We start from the raw sequence: 18,282 nt of genomic DNA on the forward strand, positions 1-18,282 counted from the left end.
CAGGGTTCTGGACTGAGACGAAAGCCTCGCCATCTACAGTTTGTCTTGCGCTGTCTTATCTCCGGAAGTCTTTCAGACTCTGACGAACCCAGGCCCAGCCGCCGTTTTGTTCCCCGCAGAGATTAGGCTTCTGGGACCATCTCCGCCTCCGCAACCACGCAGTCAGTCGTGGAGCTCTGGTGATGGCCTGTTATTTCCCAGCCCCGAAACAGACCCCGCGAGACCCAGTTTTGTCCTGGTTTCCACTCCGCCCTTCTCACGTTGAGGCTAAAGGACGGAACGACCGCCATATCAGTACGTGGTAATCATTATATCAGACCGATGTGGAGGCGAACTTTTGGGCGCGGGCGGCAAACATGAACCACGCCTAGCACCCTAGGCCCGGTGCCAACCTCGCCCGAGTGGGCTCCGTGTGTTTTGCGTTGACGTGCGTGCGTGCGTTGTTGGGAGGCGCTGCTGCCAACGCTGGTGGAATTAAGGAGCGGCACAGTCTAGAAAGCTTCAGACTTCAGTGCGTCGCGCAGCATATGGCAAAAGGCCCTGTTCTGCGCCGTTGGCAGGGTCCCTACATGCTGTTAGGGGTTGGTTGGGTTGGGCCGGGGGTGTATGGTTTTCTTCGCCGTGCGTGTTAAATTCCCCGACCACCTTCACGCCCTCCCCCTCCCCTCCCTTTTCCTATGTGATACGATTAGGTTGGCGCGAGGCTGTGCGTTTTTCCTCCGACCTGGACAGTCTTTGCGTTATCGGCGGACAATGCTTTGTTGATTTGTTTTGGCCTGTTGTTTAGTTTTTTTGCTAATTGCATTGTCAAATATCGCGCAAAGATTTGTTCCACACCCACCATCAATCACATTGCAGATTATGAACCCCCCCCCCCCCGAGGTGACTGATCCGTACCGCATTGGACCCGGAGCGCGTCGTTTCTGTGTCCCCCCTTGTACCGCCACGCCCCAACAAAAAATATCCTCGGACGATATTCAGCATGAGATGGAGGGTCGGGAAATATCATCCTGTCTGGCGGCGTTCCTCTCTAGCGGCGCGCAACCACTGTTTCACTGGCGCCCTTTCTTGTCTGGACCTCAAATCGCCTGCTGCAGAAACGCGCCGATGTGCTGCACACCGTTCGTGTGGGTGTGAGGTTGACACCCGAGGGATTGACCTCTCACGTTCGGTGCAGACCGGTGACAGGAGCGCTGCAGGAGGCCGTTTGGGGACTCGACGAGGCGCTTCTGCATTGCTAATTCAATGCAGGCCGTAGTATTCGGGCACCATGAATGGGTGTGGGATGATGCTGCTCCCTGCTCTGCTCGAACCAGCTTCGTTGCCCATCCACCAAAAGGACCCTGAATTGATGAAGCGGAGGGTCTGGATGACGCCAGTGATCGTCCCGTAGCTCTAGGCCCTTACCCCCCCTTTCTCCTGGTCGGTCAGGCTTCTTCTGGCTTGCTTGGGCGGTGTTGACTTAATGAGAGGGCAAAACCGCCGATGATAGTCCCTTAGTGATGTGCGCTTTTGTGGAACAGGGTGGCTTGGCCGGGGTTTGATGGGTGAGGTGAGGTGAGGTGAGGGTAATCAATGCAGTGTGGGTTAGCCGGGGGAAAGCGTCCAGATTCTGTGAGGTGATCTGGAGTACTGTGATGTCAAGGCTTCGAGGACGAGCGGTTTCTCACATGCTTTGGTGATGTTTGTGGGATGCTGGGTGAGGAGTCGTGAGACCACTGACGTCAAAATATTGCGGCAAATTGATGGCCAGATCGAGATGGAGAGTTCAATGCTGTTGAATTCGTGGCCTAGTGCCTTCATTCTGGCCTTGTAGTGTCAAGAGAGGGCACTGAGCTTGCCTGAGATCGCCGATTGCCACCTGCTATTCAACTTCGCGACAAGCTCGACCGAGGGATTCCGTTCCAATTCGCATGTGAGCCGTGTCGTTCCTTCGGGTTTGTCTCTGGAGGAAAGTTCACGGGGAGTTGAGCACAGCTTTCATCTTTTGCGTTGAACTTCACAGAGGAAGATGTAGACAAGGCGAACCTCTCTGCTGATACTTGCTGAGAGGCCATTTTCTCTTGTATCAAGTTGTTGAATCGATCAAAATATAACTCGGTTCCTTTCAAGCGAAGTTGAAGCCTCGCTATCTACATAGTTTGGGGACACTGGTTTAGTTACGTATAATTGAACCCACTCAACAGCAGCAAGGTGAATGGCAACTATGTCTTGAGTTCCTCGAATCATAAATGACACGGAGTATCAGATAAATGAACTGGCCTTCAAGACGGCATACTGAAGTGCGGCGGTTGTGTTTCAGCATGACTGACGTAAATCCAATATAATAGAGTCCTGGGTTACAAATGCCTTGAACCGCTTATATCTTCCGCGTCAGTATATAGAACTGCGCCTCATTCGAATACAGCGCGGGTATCGTTTACCTTAACAGACTTTCTGGTTGTCTTCGCGATGTCCCCTTTTCGGCCCAGTCGTGCTCGGTTTACATGAAGGAGCAGGCTTTTTGTGGTCTTCGAATAAATGGAAACCTTTGCAAACTTGGCAACGTATTTATGTTGAAGTGAGAATAACCACAATATGATAACCTTTTGTAATTCATTTTGAAGTTTGAAACATCTATATGAAGAGTGTAAATTGTTTGATACCTAGAAAGATCTATATTGAGTCTTTGTTGAATCTGTGAAAAGCCCTCATATCATGTATGGTCTTATGGCTTAAGAATTTGCTAAAAGAAGCCCGAGTTCGTTTGTAGCAATACTACACTACAATCAGGGATAGAGTAGGATACATTGACACTTAATCATGGTGTTAGTCGAATCATGCGAATCTGTCAGTAAACTCGCCGAGTCTGGCATCGCAAGGGGGTTCATTTTCCGCATTGTTGGTGTTTATCGGCACAACTTGCCATTTTTTACCTGAAACCCCCTTCTTGTAAATACCCTTTTGCTCAGCTTTTGTGAAGCGGAGATTAGTTGGATCATTCAGATGTCCTCAGTCTTTCAACAATGTTGATATTAGTTGCTGCCAGTGTTTTGCAGTTGCCTATTCGAACTCGTAGGTCTGGCCTTGAAATGAATCTCAATCCATGAGATACTTCTCAAACCAACCATACTACAGGCCTCTCTTATAGATTTTACATTCAAACCACAATTAGATGTACAGAGCAAATGGTGAAGCCAGTTTGGTTTGTTTTGTTGCCTGGTATCGTTGCGTCTACCGGGGTCATGCAAACTGTAAGGGGTATGGGCTTGCTCTAGGAATTGTGACTTGTCTGCGTGTGAATGGGAAAGTTACTAAGTGAATATAAGCATCTGTTAATATTATGCTTAAGTGTGCTATATAATCAAGGGGGAAGATGACCACGTGACGCTCGAGTTGAGCCTTTGAAGAACCCAGTCCCTGGGTCTCCAGAACCAGTTGATTATACTGCGTAATTGGCTAGCACTGTGGCCTTTTAGTATATTAGACACCTGCGCAGACCATCAGCTCAAAGACCGATCATTCCTTTTCATACAATTAACCTCTACTCGTGCCAGCCGTTGCTAAGTGCCACAGTTTTTGAGTCCCTTCAATGTGTGGGTCAGAGATGACACAGGTGTTCTTTTGCTCCACCAGCGAAATTGTCTCATGAGCTTATCTGGAAAATAGTCAAATTAACAAGGCAACCATTAAGAATAGACCGCTCGATGTCTTGAATGTTCATCAATTCATGTGAAGAAACTGATCGGGGAAGGCAATGTTCAATGCCTTGGTCATATGCTCTTGAGAGACATGCCACCTATATACGAGATATATGTCCTTGATCTGACTGGTTAATTGACTGAAGTTTTTTGCCTATCTTACTGCAATCTGGGCAAGATAGGTCCATTAGCGATCGTTTGGCTGTCTTCAAGGTCTACATCTTTCGTTGATATATCAACTGTGGCTTGGCCCTAGTCTATACTGCTCTGCATAACTTATTGGTTTGAAGATATTAAATACCCTTAGATTGATCGTTATCTTCACCGCCTCTTTCAGTCTCAACTGTTGAGGCAAAGTGCGCAGATCAGAATGTGTAACTTCGGTGTCTCCCGGCCGACTCAAGCGCTGTGTTAGTAGGAATTGATGTACACCGACAATTTTTAAGGTCTAAACTTCTCTGAGAGCCCTTTTTATGCCTTTCGATTGATGTTATCTATTTATTGACTGGCGACAACGTCCTGTTTGTAGAAGGCTCTTGGACATTACCTTTCGAAACACGCCGATGCTAACTACCCCTGACTCATCTCATGATGATGCTTCCTGAAAACCGATTTGATTTTATACGACAACATTCACATCTTATAGCGGCACAATTTAAGGCCCCTCATGGCTTGCGTGTGCTTCTTGAGACATCCTGAAGATCTGGGCACCGCTACGTGATGTAGCAGAGGGCTTAACTGACTAGAGAATCTCGGCTGTGGTATTTCCTGATGGCTATACCTTGGAAGCGGCTTATACCTTAAAGTCGGTGACCTGCCACCCTCTTTTTTCATTGTTTTACCTTAGTCTGTAACAAAAAGATGGTCTGACTTATTGTGGTATTTAGAACCTTTGACCATATACATCACCCATACTCTTCTGCTTTGCCTCGTAATTTAGCCAATGTAACTCATGTGATAAATCAAGTGAACCATCATAATTATGGGAATGAGATATACGTCACCATCTGAAAACAGAATGAAATGTCATACGATCACTAGAAAACAGAGCAACGATATGCCTTGCACATTTATTTACACTGCTGGCAATATCGCCTAGAAATCTGGAACTTAGTTTGACGCAGCAGACCCGATAGTACAGTTAAATGACTTGAAATAATCATGCAATCTTTGACGTAACTATTCACGACGAAGCACTGTATATACTATGTATGTACGAACATCAGAGTGCATTGTCAGCCCAGGTTGCGTGTGACGAATATAAAAAGGTGTACAAGCATCGGCGTATACCACTCAACACTCCCCGAATTTGTTTTCTTGCTAATCGCATCGATGCTCACTCGTAGTCGAAGGGATATGCTTGATGGCTGTAAGGTGACAGAGCTAGAAAACAACGCAACGTCCTTGCGCGGCCTAACTGAGCCTCCCAACCGCTGCAGAGCTTGTGGCAGGCTATCGTATTTAGAAAAAGATTTGCTGACAAGCCGTTGATCGAAACAGGGAAGGAAATTGCATGGATTTGTCTCGCTTCCCTGGCATAAACACAAACAAGGACGTGGCAAGACGTACACGTGCACAATTACCACATCAGAAGTATACGCTTAAACCAACCATGTCCACTTCGGTTCAAAGTTCCTGCGAGGTGTGGGGGTTTGGCCTCTTCTTCAACCCCGATGCCAGGGAAGGCTATGCATGATCCTTTGAACTTTAACTACGCTTCCGCATGTTGACCGAGCTAGCTGGCCAATGCAAATAAAACCACAGCGACAGTAAATGTTTGTAAAATTTCAAAAGGTGACGATCTTTCAAAACCCACCAGCTCTGTCTATTTTGTGCAGTTGTAGGAATGAAAGAGCAGATCATGAAGACTTGCGTTGGTTCTCTTGCCGCTTGGCTTGAATGACTCGATTTGGTGCAACCTGGTCGCCGAGAGAGGTCAAACGTAGGCAGAAAAGGATGGCCGAAAAAGCCAAGCACTGCTTCAAACCTCGGCGCAACGATCACAATACGCCCTACATGGCCTTATTCCTATATCTGTTACGCAACCAAAGCTGGGATTGTAGTGGGTGGACGATGGCGACATTTCCAAATTTTCTCTCCCTCAACGCCTCGACCGATCGACGTTGGACACTAAACCACATCCAAAGCTGACAATAAACTTTCGGCGGCCCCGTTTGACGGCTGATAATGGTAAAGACAGGCACACCAAATTTCATCGTTCGGGGATGTCTCTACTCTTGTTCGCTGGTGCGCGATATCCTCTCCACCCTCACAATCACGCAATCAGCGTCGTGTCATGGAAGGTGTCGGATAAGGACCGATAAGCATGGTGATATCGGCCCGCCTCCATATCTGCTTTGGTCCCACTGGCCGGGGAAGTGGGTGTCAATAAATTGCACCGCTCTTTGTCTGTAACAGTTTATAGAACTCAGGAAAGTTCAAATGCCAGCCTCTCAATTGTCTCTCCAAGAAAACGAAAATTACATGTATGGAGTCACATTAGGTTCTAAATAATATTTTGAGTCCGTCGGGGACCGTTCGGTCGGACTGATCAGATACTATAAAGCGCTTGTAGATAAGAGGTCATCGCAAACCTCCGCGGGCCACCCACTTGCCGCAACAAGGATATGGATGGGGTTCAATGGCATGTCGCAACAAGCTTCCACAAGCTCGCGATCAACCTTGGCCCCGCCTTGGCCGTCTGGGCAGGGGTACTATTCCCAACGCGGATAACTTGTATGGCGAATTCGGCTTGAACCATATGGGTCTCATTATCGAAATGTAACGTGCCGAGGTCTAGTAGATAACATAATAAGAGAGGGGAAGAAGGTCGAAGGAGCTGGTTTCCTGGGGTTCCAAGCTCGCTCAGCCAGTTGCCTAACCTACGCAGTCAAGCCCAAGAAGACTGAAGCTGACCACCATGGGTGAGTCGTTTTGAAGTTGAACTGGAGCATTCAACCCTTTACTGACGTGCTTCACAGCTGAGAACGTCGTTGGCCTCAACGTACACAAGGTCGTAGAGCCAGATAGCGATCAGGGTGTACATCCTGAGAAGACTCAGCATGCCAGCACCCTCGATGTAGAGTCTCAGGGCAACTCGCTCGATGAGCCAGGCCCAGTTGTCGACGATGAAGCCTACCCTCCCCCGACCGCGGAGGAGCGCTCCACACTGCGCAAAGTCGCCGATTCGATACCGTTGACATCTTGGTCGCTCTGCGTTGTGGAGATGGCCGAAAGAGCGTCGTACTACGGCGTCAAAGCCGCTTTCAACAACTACCTCCAGTTTCCTTTGCCCGAAGGAGGTCCTGGTACCGGTGCCATCGATCCGTCAAAGCCCAATTCCCATGCCGGCGCACTTGGTCTTGGCCTTCGGACAGCATCGGCGTTGGGTCTCTTGTTCACCTTCTTGGCCTACGTTATTCCCATCTTTGGTGCTTGGATTGCAGACGTCAAGATCGGTCGGTACAAAGCCATTGCGTTGGGCGTGTTCATCGGAGGTGTCTCGCATGTCATCATGGTTGGAGGTGCTGCGCCATCGCTCTTGCAGGCCGGCAAGGGCGTTGCCCCGTTTCTCATCAGCTACTTCCTCTTGGCGATCGGAGCCGGTATCTTCAAGCCCAACGTCGCGCCGACGGTTATCGACCAGTACAAGCACCAGCGCGAATACACCAAGGTGCTTAAGTCGGGAGAGAAGGTCATCGTTGACCCCGAGACGACTATCAACCACATCATGCTGATCTTCTATGCCTTCATCAACGTCGGCGCCTTCTTCTCCATTGCCGTTGTTTACATCGAGAAGTACCACAGCTTCTGGCTCGCCTACCTTGTGCCTGGAATTGTTTACTTCCTGTTGCCTATCTTGCTTGCCGTCACCTACAAGCGCACCGTTAGGATTCCGCCCCAAGGCTCCGACCTGAACCGCTTCGTCAAAATCACTGTCTCGGCGCTGAAATCCAGCAAGGGAAATATCTTCTCGAAGAACATCTGGCAAAACATCAGACCCGGTGCTCTGTCCGAGCGAGGTGTTGAGGTCGGCTACTCAGAGAAAGACGTCGATGATGCGCGACGAACATGGCAAGCCGTCCAGATTTTCCTGTACATTCCCATTTGGTACTTGAACGATGGTGGTGTTGGCAATGTGCAGAGCAACCAAGGAGCCGCGATGACTTCCGACGGTGCGCCAAACGATCTTCTCAGCCACTTCAACCCCTTGGTCATTATCATATTCTCTCCGTTCATGGCTCAGGTCGTGTACCCCTTCCTTGAGCGCAGGAATATCAAGTTCGGACGTATCAGCCGAATGACGTTGGGATTCGTCCTTGCCATTATTTCGTCCGTCATTGGCGCCTTGGTTCAATGGCGTGTGTACGAGACTAGCCCTTGGTAAGTGTTGGGCATTTGCGCGATTACCTTTGAAGTTCCATCGCTAACTTAGTCGCCTTAATAGTGGATATAACGCAAGTGACTGTGATGACGTCTCGCCCCTTTCCATCTGGTGGCAGATCCCCAACGTCGCGCTCGGTGCCATGTCCGAAATCTTCATTAACGTGACAGCATATGAGCTGGCGTATGCCCGCGCTCCCGAACACATGAGGTCGACTGTTGTAGCGCTTTTCCTGTTCATGACGGCTTTGAGCAGTGCTTTGGGTCAGATCTTGCTCCCATCCATCGGCGACCCCACTCTCATTTGGGCTTGGGCTGCTCCCGGTATCGCTCTTTTCGTCCAGACAATCGTCTTTTGGTACAGACATCGTCATCTCAACGATGACGTTTTCATGACCTACAAGGAGGATTTCCAGAGTGTTAACTCGAGCGAGAACAAGATTATTGAGAAGGATGAGAAATAAGGAGAGAGACGTCACCCCTCTGCGGCCTGTGCTAGTCTGGATTCTTGTTTGATTGACCATACTGTCTATATCAATCAGTCACTCAGCCCCTGGCAATCACTGCAGAGTCGTAGAAGCATTCAATCCCATGCACGAAAAACAAACTCGTATGCGTTATGAAGGAAAGGAATATATATAATACACACATAAGCAAACTATGAACGAAAATGACTGTTCTCCCTATTAGTTAATATTTCTATACCCTTGTTTTTCAAGCAACATCACTATACATTGTTCGGATCTATTTATTAACTATACCAATGATTTGGTATTATGGTATATTGCCTCTCTCCCTCGTAGTTGCAGTCGTTGAGAAAAACGTTAGGTACTTCTAGGATTTGTCGTGATTGAGTTTTCTCGTACTTCATATCCATTCTCGAGGCGTGGGATGTTTCAAGAACAAATATCCACGAAATCAAGCTAAAATCACGATTCTTCTGACGCTCTACGATATACAACAAGACGTGATATTATTTCGGCCCCAAGTTAATATTCGACACACGAAGAAAAGCTCCTATTCCTCAACACCTATAAAGTCATACTTCTACATGTACCCAAATTAATACATCGTGAGCCATGCAGCTGCGTGTTACGCCGCTCTTTCGTGGGGTGACATCGTTTCGCCTCGTCGTAATCTCTCTTCAACAGAAGTCGTCGCTCAAAGACAAACATTTTTCCCGCCGGCCGTGAAAGTGACAGGACATCAAACTCGCGCCCCATCATCAAAAAAAGTATTACACCTCCTCAGCAGCAACGGACTCGTAACCACCCGCTCTCCTCCGCCCTCTGCTACTGTTCATCAGAGTCGGGCTCTCGTACATTGCCGTGTAGCTGACAGGTTCACCGCCCAGTATGGCCGAGCCGTTCTCACGCTGGCCAAACATGGGAGCGGGGTCGCACCAGAAGTCTCGACAGTTGGCTATGCAGCCGTTCGAGTAAGGGTTCTTCTTTCTCCGCTTGTTCTGGGTTGCGGCGCCGCGGCCGCGAATGGTCTCGATGAAGGGGTCCACGCCCAAGAGACGGGCCCATTGTTGGAGACGACCACCCTTGTGCTTGTGGCCGTGAGCGTGACCATGACCATGTGTCTCTTGAGGGGCCAGGGAAGGATGGTTCGGGTCGAGGGGGGTACCGGTTGACGTGAAGGCTGAAGTGACAGAGCCATCCTGGACTCCGAACATGTTCTCGTAGGTCGTCATCGCTCGAGAGACCTGCACGAACTGCACAAATAGAAGCATGCCAACCCAGGTAAGCTGCAGAGACGTCCAAACGGTCAAGATTGCCGTGTAGCCATCGGCGTTCACCACTTTGCAAAGACCAGGGCTGAGGAAGTTGCAGGTCTCTGACGCCTTTTCCGAGACGGCCAGATAGTCTGAGCAGTATGTAAGCGCAAGAACTGTAAAAACGAGCAAACAGCACTTACAGTAGTAGACAAGAAAGTCATACGAGATGATGCCCAGTGTCAAGCTGATAAGATACAAGAAGAAGTGGCGGTGGTTGTTGATGCCAACGCAGTTGTAGACCCAGGGGCAATGGCTAGCTTGGTCAGCGAGATTCCCAAACAGAGATTCTTCCTCGGCTTACTGGTCATGCTTCGCAACACATTTCTGGCATCGCTTGCAGTGCTTGCTGCGGAGGGGAGTCCGGATCATGCACGTAACACAGAAGTTGGTCTCGTCAAACTTCCACTCCTTCAACAAGTCATCAATGACAGCCTTCTGCTCAGCAATGCCGTTCATCTTGGGAACGAATCCGGGATCGTATCGCATGGCGGCGCTGTAGAAGTAGGCGCATAGACCGATGACCACGGCAAAAACCAAGTTCAACCACCAGTGAGGCTGGGTGCCAGCTACAGCGTGTCAGCAACATTCATCCCACGTCAAACGTTATCGCAGCTTACCCGAAGAGCTCGTGGTCGCAGGCAAGATGGTAGTCAACCACCTCAGACTGACCAGGAAAAGCGAGCCAGAGAAGATGCCAGCCAACCAGGGCTACGCTTGTTAGCAGAGATTCCAGAGCCACACTTTGGAAAACATACAGTTCTGTGAAAGTGTCTCATGTCGGGCGGCGCAAACTCAATGACCTGCTGGGCGCACCATTGGAGGCCATAGCCAACAATCAGAGCAAAGAAGACACCGGCATAGACAGGCATGGTCCCCAATATCGTGACCATGGACCAAACCAGGAGGAAGGGCCAAAGGAACAAGAACTTGGTGACGAACCCCCTCTTATCCTGGCGGAGGAGGCGCGCACCCGGGAACTGAGGCTCAATCGGCTGTGCATCCTCGTCGTACCCGCACTCTTTCAGAGCCCGATGCCACGCGCCCGTTGTGTTCAGCTCCTTAGCCGTTCCAGCTGGGGTCTTGCCAGTTTGCGTCTTCGCGAATCGGTCTGCTCCATACTCGATCAGTTTCTGGATGCACGCCGGCGAGCCCTTGACTAGCGCCCAGTGCAGTGCCGTAAATCCTTGCTCGTCGGTGGCGTGGACGCTGGCGCCCCAGCGAAGGAAGAGATCGACGCATTGAGGGAACCCCTTGTAGGCCGACCACATGAGCGCCGTGTGTCCGTAGCTATCGAGCACGTCTACGGGGATGCCTTGGTGTAGGAGGAGGACAAGCAAGAGGGTGTTGCCGTTGAAGGTCGAGATGTGGAGGGTGTTGTAGCCTTGCGCATCGGTGATGAGGGGGTCGGCTCCGTGTTGGAGCAGGAGGTTGACAGTGTAGTAGTGACATCGTTGCGCAGCCCATTGGAGTGGTGTAGCTACAGACTCTCCTCCCTTTTTGTTGATCTCGGCGCCGTTGTCGATAAGGAACTTGCACATCCCGTATTGGTTATTGATCGCTGCCCACTAGAAGCTGTTAGCGCCATGTGCATCAAGGCTTGTATGATAAAGAGAAAGGCTGGGAAGATGGCAGAGGGCATGCGACGTACGTGCAAGGGTGTGATTCCCTCATCATCAGTGTAAGTCGCATCGTGTTCTCCCGACTCGAAGAGCTTCTCCATGGCGGGCACGTCTCCCACTCTAGCGATCTGCATGATGTCGTTTTCGGCGCCGGGCGCGTCGCCCCCGATGTTTCCCATCTCGACCTCATTGTTCAACGAGGGAGCAGCAGCGCTCGTCTTGTTTGCCGGCTGGTTGGGAGCCACGGAGGCAGCAGCAGCGCTGCCCTGTGTGGTAGGTTTGTCCATCGATGTTGGCGGTTGAGGGCCAAGCTTTGCGAATGTCTCGGGTTCGAGAGAGGATGTATCGATGGGGGCTGCGACGGCAGAAGGGATTCTCGGAGGTTTAAACTTCGGCTCGCACCTAGCGTCGCATTGATTAAGGGTTGGTCAAACGAAAAACCCAACGGGCAGAGCAGGGGAGGGTAGAAGAGAGGAAAAAAATTGAGCCACAGTTGAAGACGGAAAAGGCACCGAAGCCAAGCGGACGAAATTGCGTGTCGTCAGCTCCAACGCTCGGCAACGTTGAACACTAGGGGAATTCGAGGTGAGAATGGGATCGCCGGGGACCCTCCCCCTAAATCGGACTAGCGAGGCTGAGCTGACAAAGGAGGCCTGCTAGCAGCTGCCGTCTTATCCGTGATTGGCTGGATGGTTACTCGCGCCCCAAAGCTTGGCACCAGGACCCTGTTCTGCCGGAGTACTCGGTCACCACAGCCTCGTCGAAAAGAGTGGATACTGTGGCTGAACACCTCGCATTGGAAACCTCCACTTCCAAGTCGCGTTATCCCCACTGACGGCGTGGGCGATTTCTTTTGGAAATCTGTCAACGACCACGACTCAACCATCGCCAGACCCCAGTCGGCCGTTCGCGCAGGGTATCCCACAACCGGGGAGCAACCCTCTACTTCGACCTTCCCAACCCGGACACCTCAAACTCGCGACTGCAGAGATATCCATCATGGCCAGCAAAATGGGTTCCTTTACCGAGTTCTTCGAGCTCATTATGACGCCCTCGACGCCCGTAATCCTCATCGGCGCCGCTATCGTCCTCCTCTTCCCCATACTCCTGCACTACATCCTGATCAAGTCGACGCCCTACACGACTCTCCCCTCGGTTCTGCTGCTCGGCCCCGCCGGCGCCGGCAAGACCGCCCTCCTCACCCTCTTCGAACGTGGTGACGCCCCCGCATCGACGCACACCAGCCAGCGCCCCCAGACCGTCGAGCTCACGGCCTCGCGCGACAGCAAGACGGCGCAGAGCTTCCGCAACCACGAAGACACAAGCGGCACCCACACAAAGTTCCTCCTCGTCGACACCCCCGGTCACGGCAAGCTGCGCAACTACGCCCTCGGCAAGCTCGCCAGCAGCACCTCCGACAAGTCAAAGCTCAAGGCCATCGTCTTCCTGGTCGACGCCGCCGCGATCGGCGAGAACGAGGCTCTTGCCCCCACCGCCAGCTATCTCTACGAGGTTCTGCTGGGTCTCCAGAAGCGCGCCTCCTCGAGCAAGTCGTCCAAGCCCCCTGCGCCCATCCCCGTTCTTGTCGCCGCCAACAAGGCGGACCTGTTCACAGCGCTACCCGGCGCGTTGGTCAAGTCGAACCTCGAGGCCGAGATCACTCGGATACGCTCGTCGCGCAGCAAGGGCCTGTTGGATTCCGGTGTTGGCATCGACGAGGTTGGCTCGGAGGAACACGACGACTGGCTGGGCGCATACGGCACGGAGAAGTTCACCTTTGACCAGCTGCGCGAGTTTGATGTCGAAGTGGACGTCGTGGCCGGTAATGTTACCGGAAGTGGCCCAGGCCCCGACAAGTGGTGGTCTTGGATTGCCCAGCGGATATAAGCGTTGCGGCAGAGCGCGCGTAAATAATAAAAGCACATTAATTGGTTCGGTCGATGAAGACATTTCTCGTCAAATGCGCAAACTGTATTTTGTGATTCTATCCACTTCGAACAGGCTGCCCTGCCCTCCATGTAGATGTTGAGTCTACCCCTTCCCAGATTCCAAGCAAATATTGCCAGCCGGGGTCAGTTGATGCGACCCAAGATTCGCTCCTGCCGCCTTGCTATATGCCCGCTTCCAAACGCCGTTACCCAGCCAAACCTCTGCTTCATATGCGCTTCTCTTCTCCTGTATTTTATAAACCAACTGATTATTTTTTTTGTCCGCGTAAAAAAAAAAGAAAAGAAAACGTTTAGGCCTTCTTGTTCACAACCCAGGTGAGCAGATCGACCTTGGTGACAATCGCCACAGGCTTGGAAAGGCCCTTGGGGCCCTCAGACTTCTCCGTAACAACGGCAGCGCTGTTCCACTCAAGGAACTTGCTGAGGACCGAGAGCGGCGTGTTGAGGGTGATCTCAACAAACTGCCTCTTCTTCTTGCTCTTCTCTCCGGTCTCGCCGGCCTGTCTAGGATCGGTGACAACCTCATCCAGGCGGCCGAAGTCAAACATGACATCGCTGACGGGGCTGCTACCGGTGGCGCGGCCGGAAGAAATGTAGCTGAGCAAGTTACCGAGGGTAACGAGACCAACGAGCTTGTTGCCGCTGGCCGACAGGACGGGGAGCTGGTCGAAGCCCTTGTCGCGCATGATCTCAGATGCCTCGGAGCACGGGCTCGTCGCGGCGACGGACATGACGGGCTTCAGGCGGAGAGCGCTGATGGTGGCGCCCTCGTAGGGGTCGTTGGACTGGGGCTTCTCGGTGGCGAGGGTCTCGAGGCCGTTGACCTCGGGGAGGAGGTCGTTGGCGGCGAGCCAGTCGTCGTCGGCAAACTTGGAGAGGTAGCTGCGGATGCTGTCGGGGAGGACAACGACGATAGTGTCGCCCTTGCCGAGGCCGAGCTCCTTGACGGCGCGAACCATGGCGGCCATGGCGGAGCCGGAGCTGCCTCCGACGAGCAGGCCCTCCTCGGCGATCAGTCTTCTGGCCAGCTGGAAGGACTCCCTGTCCTCCGTCTTGTACCACTTGTCCACAATGTCCCGCTCGAGAACGTCGGGGATGAAGTCGTAGCCAATACCCTCAACCTTGTAGGACTCGTTCTCGTGCTCCTTGTTCAAGCTCTCGGGGAGGGCAAGGATACTGCCGTGGGGGTCGGCGGCAATGACCTTGATGTCCTTGTTGTGCTTTCTCAGGCCCTTGGCAATACCCGTGATGGTACCTCCGGTGCCTGCGCCAGCAACGATGGCGGTGATCTTGCCGCCAGTCTGTGTCCAGATCTCCTCGGCGGTGCCGAACTCGTGGGCAAGCGGGTTGTCCTGGTTGCAGTACTGGTCGAGGATGTGGGCGTTGGGGATCTCCTTCTCGAGGCGACGGGCAACACCGATGTGCGACTCGGGGCTGTCCCAGGCGGCCTGGGTGGGTGTGCGGATGATGGTGGCACCAAGGGCGCGGAGGACGGAGACCTTCTCTGCCGACATCTTCTCGGGGAGGGTAATGATGGTCTTGTAGCCCTTGATGGCGCCGACGAGGGCCAGGCCGATACCACTGTAGCTTTGTGTCAGCAAAATCCGGGAGTGCTACCGGCAAATAAAGCAACGTACGTGTTTCCACTGGTGGGCTCGATCAGGGTGTCGCCGGGCTTGATGCGGCCGCTCTTCTCGGCCTCCTCGATCATGCGCAGGGCAATTCTATCCTTGACACTACCGCCGGCGTTGAAAAGCTCGACCTTGGCGTAGACCTCGGCCTCAATGCCCAAGCTCTGCGGGATCTTGTTCAGGCGCACCAGCGGGGTGTTGCCAATGAGCTCGGTGGCCGATTGTGCAGTGACGGCCACCCTGGTGGCGTTGATGGACTTGATGTCGCCCATGGTTGCGGATATTATAGAGTTATGGGTGACGGTCAGAAGGGTTTGGAGAGAGTGAAAGATTGTGTAGGAGAGAAAAGACAGTTCGGTCGGTGGCTGCTTTTTTTTCAAGGCCAGAGACGTAGTTATGCAGGCGGTAGACGGGTAGAAAAGAGAAACGCAATCCACTTGGTGGGATGGTGTGAGAAATGGAAAACGACCCCGCCAACGCCGAAGATATCCGCCCACCTAGCGCACGTCGCCGTACCGAGCCGTACAGGTGCTTTGCCCGCAGTGACAGCGCGGTAGGCGAGACAGGGTCCGGGCTTGGCCTCGTAGCGGTAAACCCCCCACACCCGACGCCACCTCCTGGCGTGCGTCTCGCTGTATTTTTCCCTGGTTTTTTTCCGTTTAATTTTTCTCTGCGCTTCTGCCCCTCCAATCCGGCCACTTTGAGGTTCCTATTATGTCATCCCGAACAACCTGCTCGGCGATCCCCGACTCATGCTCTCTTGAACCGAGCACGTGGGTTTCCTTAAGTTTCCCGGCTGACAAGTGTCCTGACAAGTCTCTGCAACTCAAGACTACAAGTCACAACTCAGAGCAACGGCTAGAAGAAGAGGACGAGCAATAGAGAGCTAGTTCTGTTACAGCCACGTGACAGCCTGATGTTGCGAGTGCTCTCTTCGACCATATATAGAGTCTAGCCGGCGACTCCAAGTCGTTGTCCAAACTCAGCCGACATGTCACCTGGATAGTGCAATTGCCTAGGTATGTAGGCACCGAGCCAGATGCGAGTATATCGACTGGCAATTCGCAGCATTTGCAACCCCCTGTAGCTCCTTAACGCTAAATGGTGCCCGGCCAACTTGGCTGCAATTGAATCCAGACAGCATCCCAATAATACCACCGTCTCTTGTTTGATCGATGTTGGCTGCCTCTGTGCTGTTGCAATAGATGCAACTGTTTCCCAACCTTTTCTCTCATCCTCAAATGGCTTTAGATGCCAATGACTCTGACGACACGAGCAGAAAGCAGTTGCCTCAGTCAGCTGTGCGCAATTGCTATGCAGCTTACTCGTCCGCTGTTCGGCCGAATCAGCCGAACTGTTCTTATTTAGGAATATTTTGACGCAAGCCACCATCGTTGTAAGACAGTATTGGAGTTGTTCATCCGCCCGCGATGGGCCGTAATGGCAATTCAAAATATATAAAATGAGAGTGTTTTGTCGAAATCCATCGCTCTTTCCTTTTCTTCAAAGTCTCATTCAATCTATCAGTTTCTACCCATAATTGTCCATAATTGCTCATCAATACCCTGTGTTTGCAGTGTAACGAGGTCATGGCTCAACCTACTAGCACATCACCTAAGAGGACCATTGTCATAATAGGAGGCTCTTATGGTGGCGTTTCTACAGCCCACTATCTTCTCAGACATGTCTTACCAAAATTACCCGACGAAGGTGGTTTCCAGTTGGTTCTCATCAGCTCCTCGGCACAGGTGATGTGCCGACCTGCTTGTCCTAGAGCCTTGATATCAGACGACATGTTCCCCCAGGACAAGCTATTTGTCGATATCTCCTCAGCATTTGAGCACTATGGGAAGAACACTTTTCGCCTTGTTCATGGAACGGCAACAGCACTTGACCACATTAATCGTATTATTTCCGTCAAGTCAGCAAGCAGCAAGGACATCGAAACACTCGGCTACCATTCTCTGGTAATCGCGACTGGCGCGTCCACGCCGTCACCTCTCTTTGGTCTGAATGATGACTCGGCTAGTCTGAGACAGAGCTGGGCCGAGTTTCGCAAGGCTCTGCCCAAGGCAAAGAGCATCATCATCGCCGGCGGTGGACCTGCAGGAGTTGAGACGGCTGGCGAGCTGGGCGAATACCTCAACGGCCGAGCGGGATGGTTCCATCACGAACTAGAGAACCCCAGAGTCGCCATCACACTTCTTACCGCCGGTTCTAAAATCCTTCCCGCGCTTCGCCCGGCCATCGCCGAGAAAGCAGAGCGCTACCTCTCTCAAGTTGGAGTAACTGTTCTCAAAGAAGCTCGCGTCGAGACGGTGACCCCACCTGGTGCGGGAGTCGACAATGTCACGGCCGGCGCAGCGATTACTTTACAGAACGGAAAGACGCTGGATGCCGATCTCTACATACCAGCAACCGGCACGAGGCCTAATACAAACTTCATCAGCAACACACTGCTGGTGGCGGACGGTCGAGTCGACACCAATCCTTCGACCCTACGCGTCGACAAAGCTGGACCACGCGTCTATGCCGTCGGCGACGTATCGTCATTCGCCCGCCCAGCCGTCCACAACATCCTGGGCGCTGTCCCCGTTCTGTGTGCCAACATCAAGCGCGACCTGCTCCTGGACTCGGGTGATGCGGATGCTGCGGGTGCGGCAGATCGGCTTTTTAAAGAAGACGTCCGCGAGACCCAGATGGTTCCTGTTGGCAAGAGCAAAGGGGTCGGCGCGGCGATGGGCTATCAATTACCTAGCCTCTTGGTTTGGCTGATCAAGGGCCGGGACTATTGGTTATGGACAACTGGGAAACTGTGGAGCGGAAATCAATGGGCCAAAGAGTCGTAAGCTGTCAGTGGCAACTACTGTGGGTTCAAGGATTTGTTTATCAGAATTTCTATCTTCAGACGTCAGTAATTTCTTTTCCTTCGCTGCAATAAATTTCCACATGTTTTACATGGACATTCATTCTTGTTAGCCGCCACTGCCGGCATCACATTTCGATTCATTAATACGCCTTGGTCTAGAAAGTATCCGATGACTCATAGTACGATGTCTAGCCTCAAACTGTTAAGCTGCGACCTGGGATCAGATATAGTCAGATATAGTCAGATACGGTTAGTCTGTGTCTCATACCAGCTTCAGCCATTGTTGGGTAGGCGCGTGTGGCATAACTACTTTCAGCCTGGTGGTTCTGAGAACATGTGATCGAAGTGAGGGGAATAGGTAGTCTAAT

General features: G+C 52.0%; 5 protein-coding genes across 5 annotated transcripts; 3 read left to right on the forward strand and 2 right to left on the reverse strand.

Moving 5' to 3' along the window:
- Positions 1-6,600: 6,600 nt before the first annotated feature.
- On the forward strand, positions 6,601-8,527 carry EsH8_IV_001275 (POT family-domain-containing protein; the record flags this gene model as incomplete). The annotated part of the gene is made up of 3 exons (XM_083266165.1): positions 6,601-6,604; positions 6,662-8,063; positions 8,128-8,527. The coding sequence occupies 3 exons, from the start codon at positions 6,601-6,603 to the stop codon at positions 8,525-8,527; spliced, it is 1,806 nt and encodes a 601-aa protein (XP_083125060.1).
- Positions 8,528-9,300: 773 nt separating this feature from the next.
- On the reverse strand, positions 9,301-11,752 carry EsH8_IV_001276 (ankyrin repeat domain-containing DHHC palmitoyltransferase family protein; the record flags this gene model as incomplete). Its single annotated transcript, XM_083266166.1, has 6 exons — positions 9,301-9,935; positions 9,987-10,099; positions 10,148-10,412; positions 10,464-10,554; positions 10,602-11,411; positions 11,495-11,752. 6 exons carry the CDS (start codon positions 11,750-11,752, stop codon positions 9,301-9,303), a joined length of 2,172 nt encoding a protein of 723 aa, XP_083125061.1.
- A 712-nt stretch (positions 11,753-12,464) lies between these two features.
- EsH8_IV_001277 (signal recognition particle receptor subunit beta) lies at positions 12,465-13,352 on the forward strand (the record flags this gene model as incomplete). The annotated part of the gene is made up of 1 exon (XM_083266167.1): positions 12,465-13,352. The coding sequence occupies one exon, from the start codon at positions 12,465-12,467 to the stop codon at positions 13,350-13,352; it is 888 nt and encodes a 295-aa protein (XP_083125062.1).
- Positions 13,353-13,704: 352 nt separating this feature from the next.
- EsH8_IV_001278 (cystathionine beta-synthase CYS4) lies at positions 13,705-15,317 on the reverse strand (the record flags this gene model as incomplete). The annotated part of the gene is made up of 2 exons (XM_083266168.1): positions 13,705-14,995; positions 15,052-15,317. The coding sequence occupies 2 exons, from the start codon at positions 15,315-15,317 to the stop codon at positions 13,705-13,707; spliced, it is 1,557 nt and encodes a 518-aa protein (XP_083125063.1).
- Positions 15,318-16,796: 1,479 nt separating this feature from the next.
- Positions 16,797-17,894, forward strand: EsH8_IV_001279 (NAD(P)/FAD-dependent oxidoreductase; the record flags this gene model as incomplete). The annotated part of the gene is made up of 1 exon (XM_083266169.1): positions 16,797-17,894. One exon carries the CDS (start codon positions 16,797-16,799, stop codon positions 17,892-17,894), a length of 1,098 nt encoding a protein of 365 aa, XP_083125064.1.
- Between the last annotated feature and the right edge of the window lie 388 nt (positions 17,895-18,282).

Source organism: Colletotrichum jinshuiense, chromosome 4 (assembly GCF_051148585.1).
Source record: "Colletotrichum jinshuiense chromosome 4, complete sequence".
In the NCBI taxonomy this organism is placed as follows: Eukaryota; Fungi; Ascomycota; class Sordariomycetes; order Glomerellales; family Glomerellaceae; genus Colletotrichum; species Colletotrichum jinshuiense.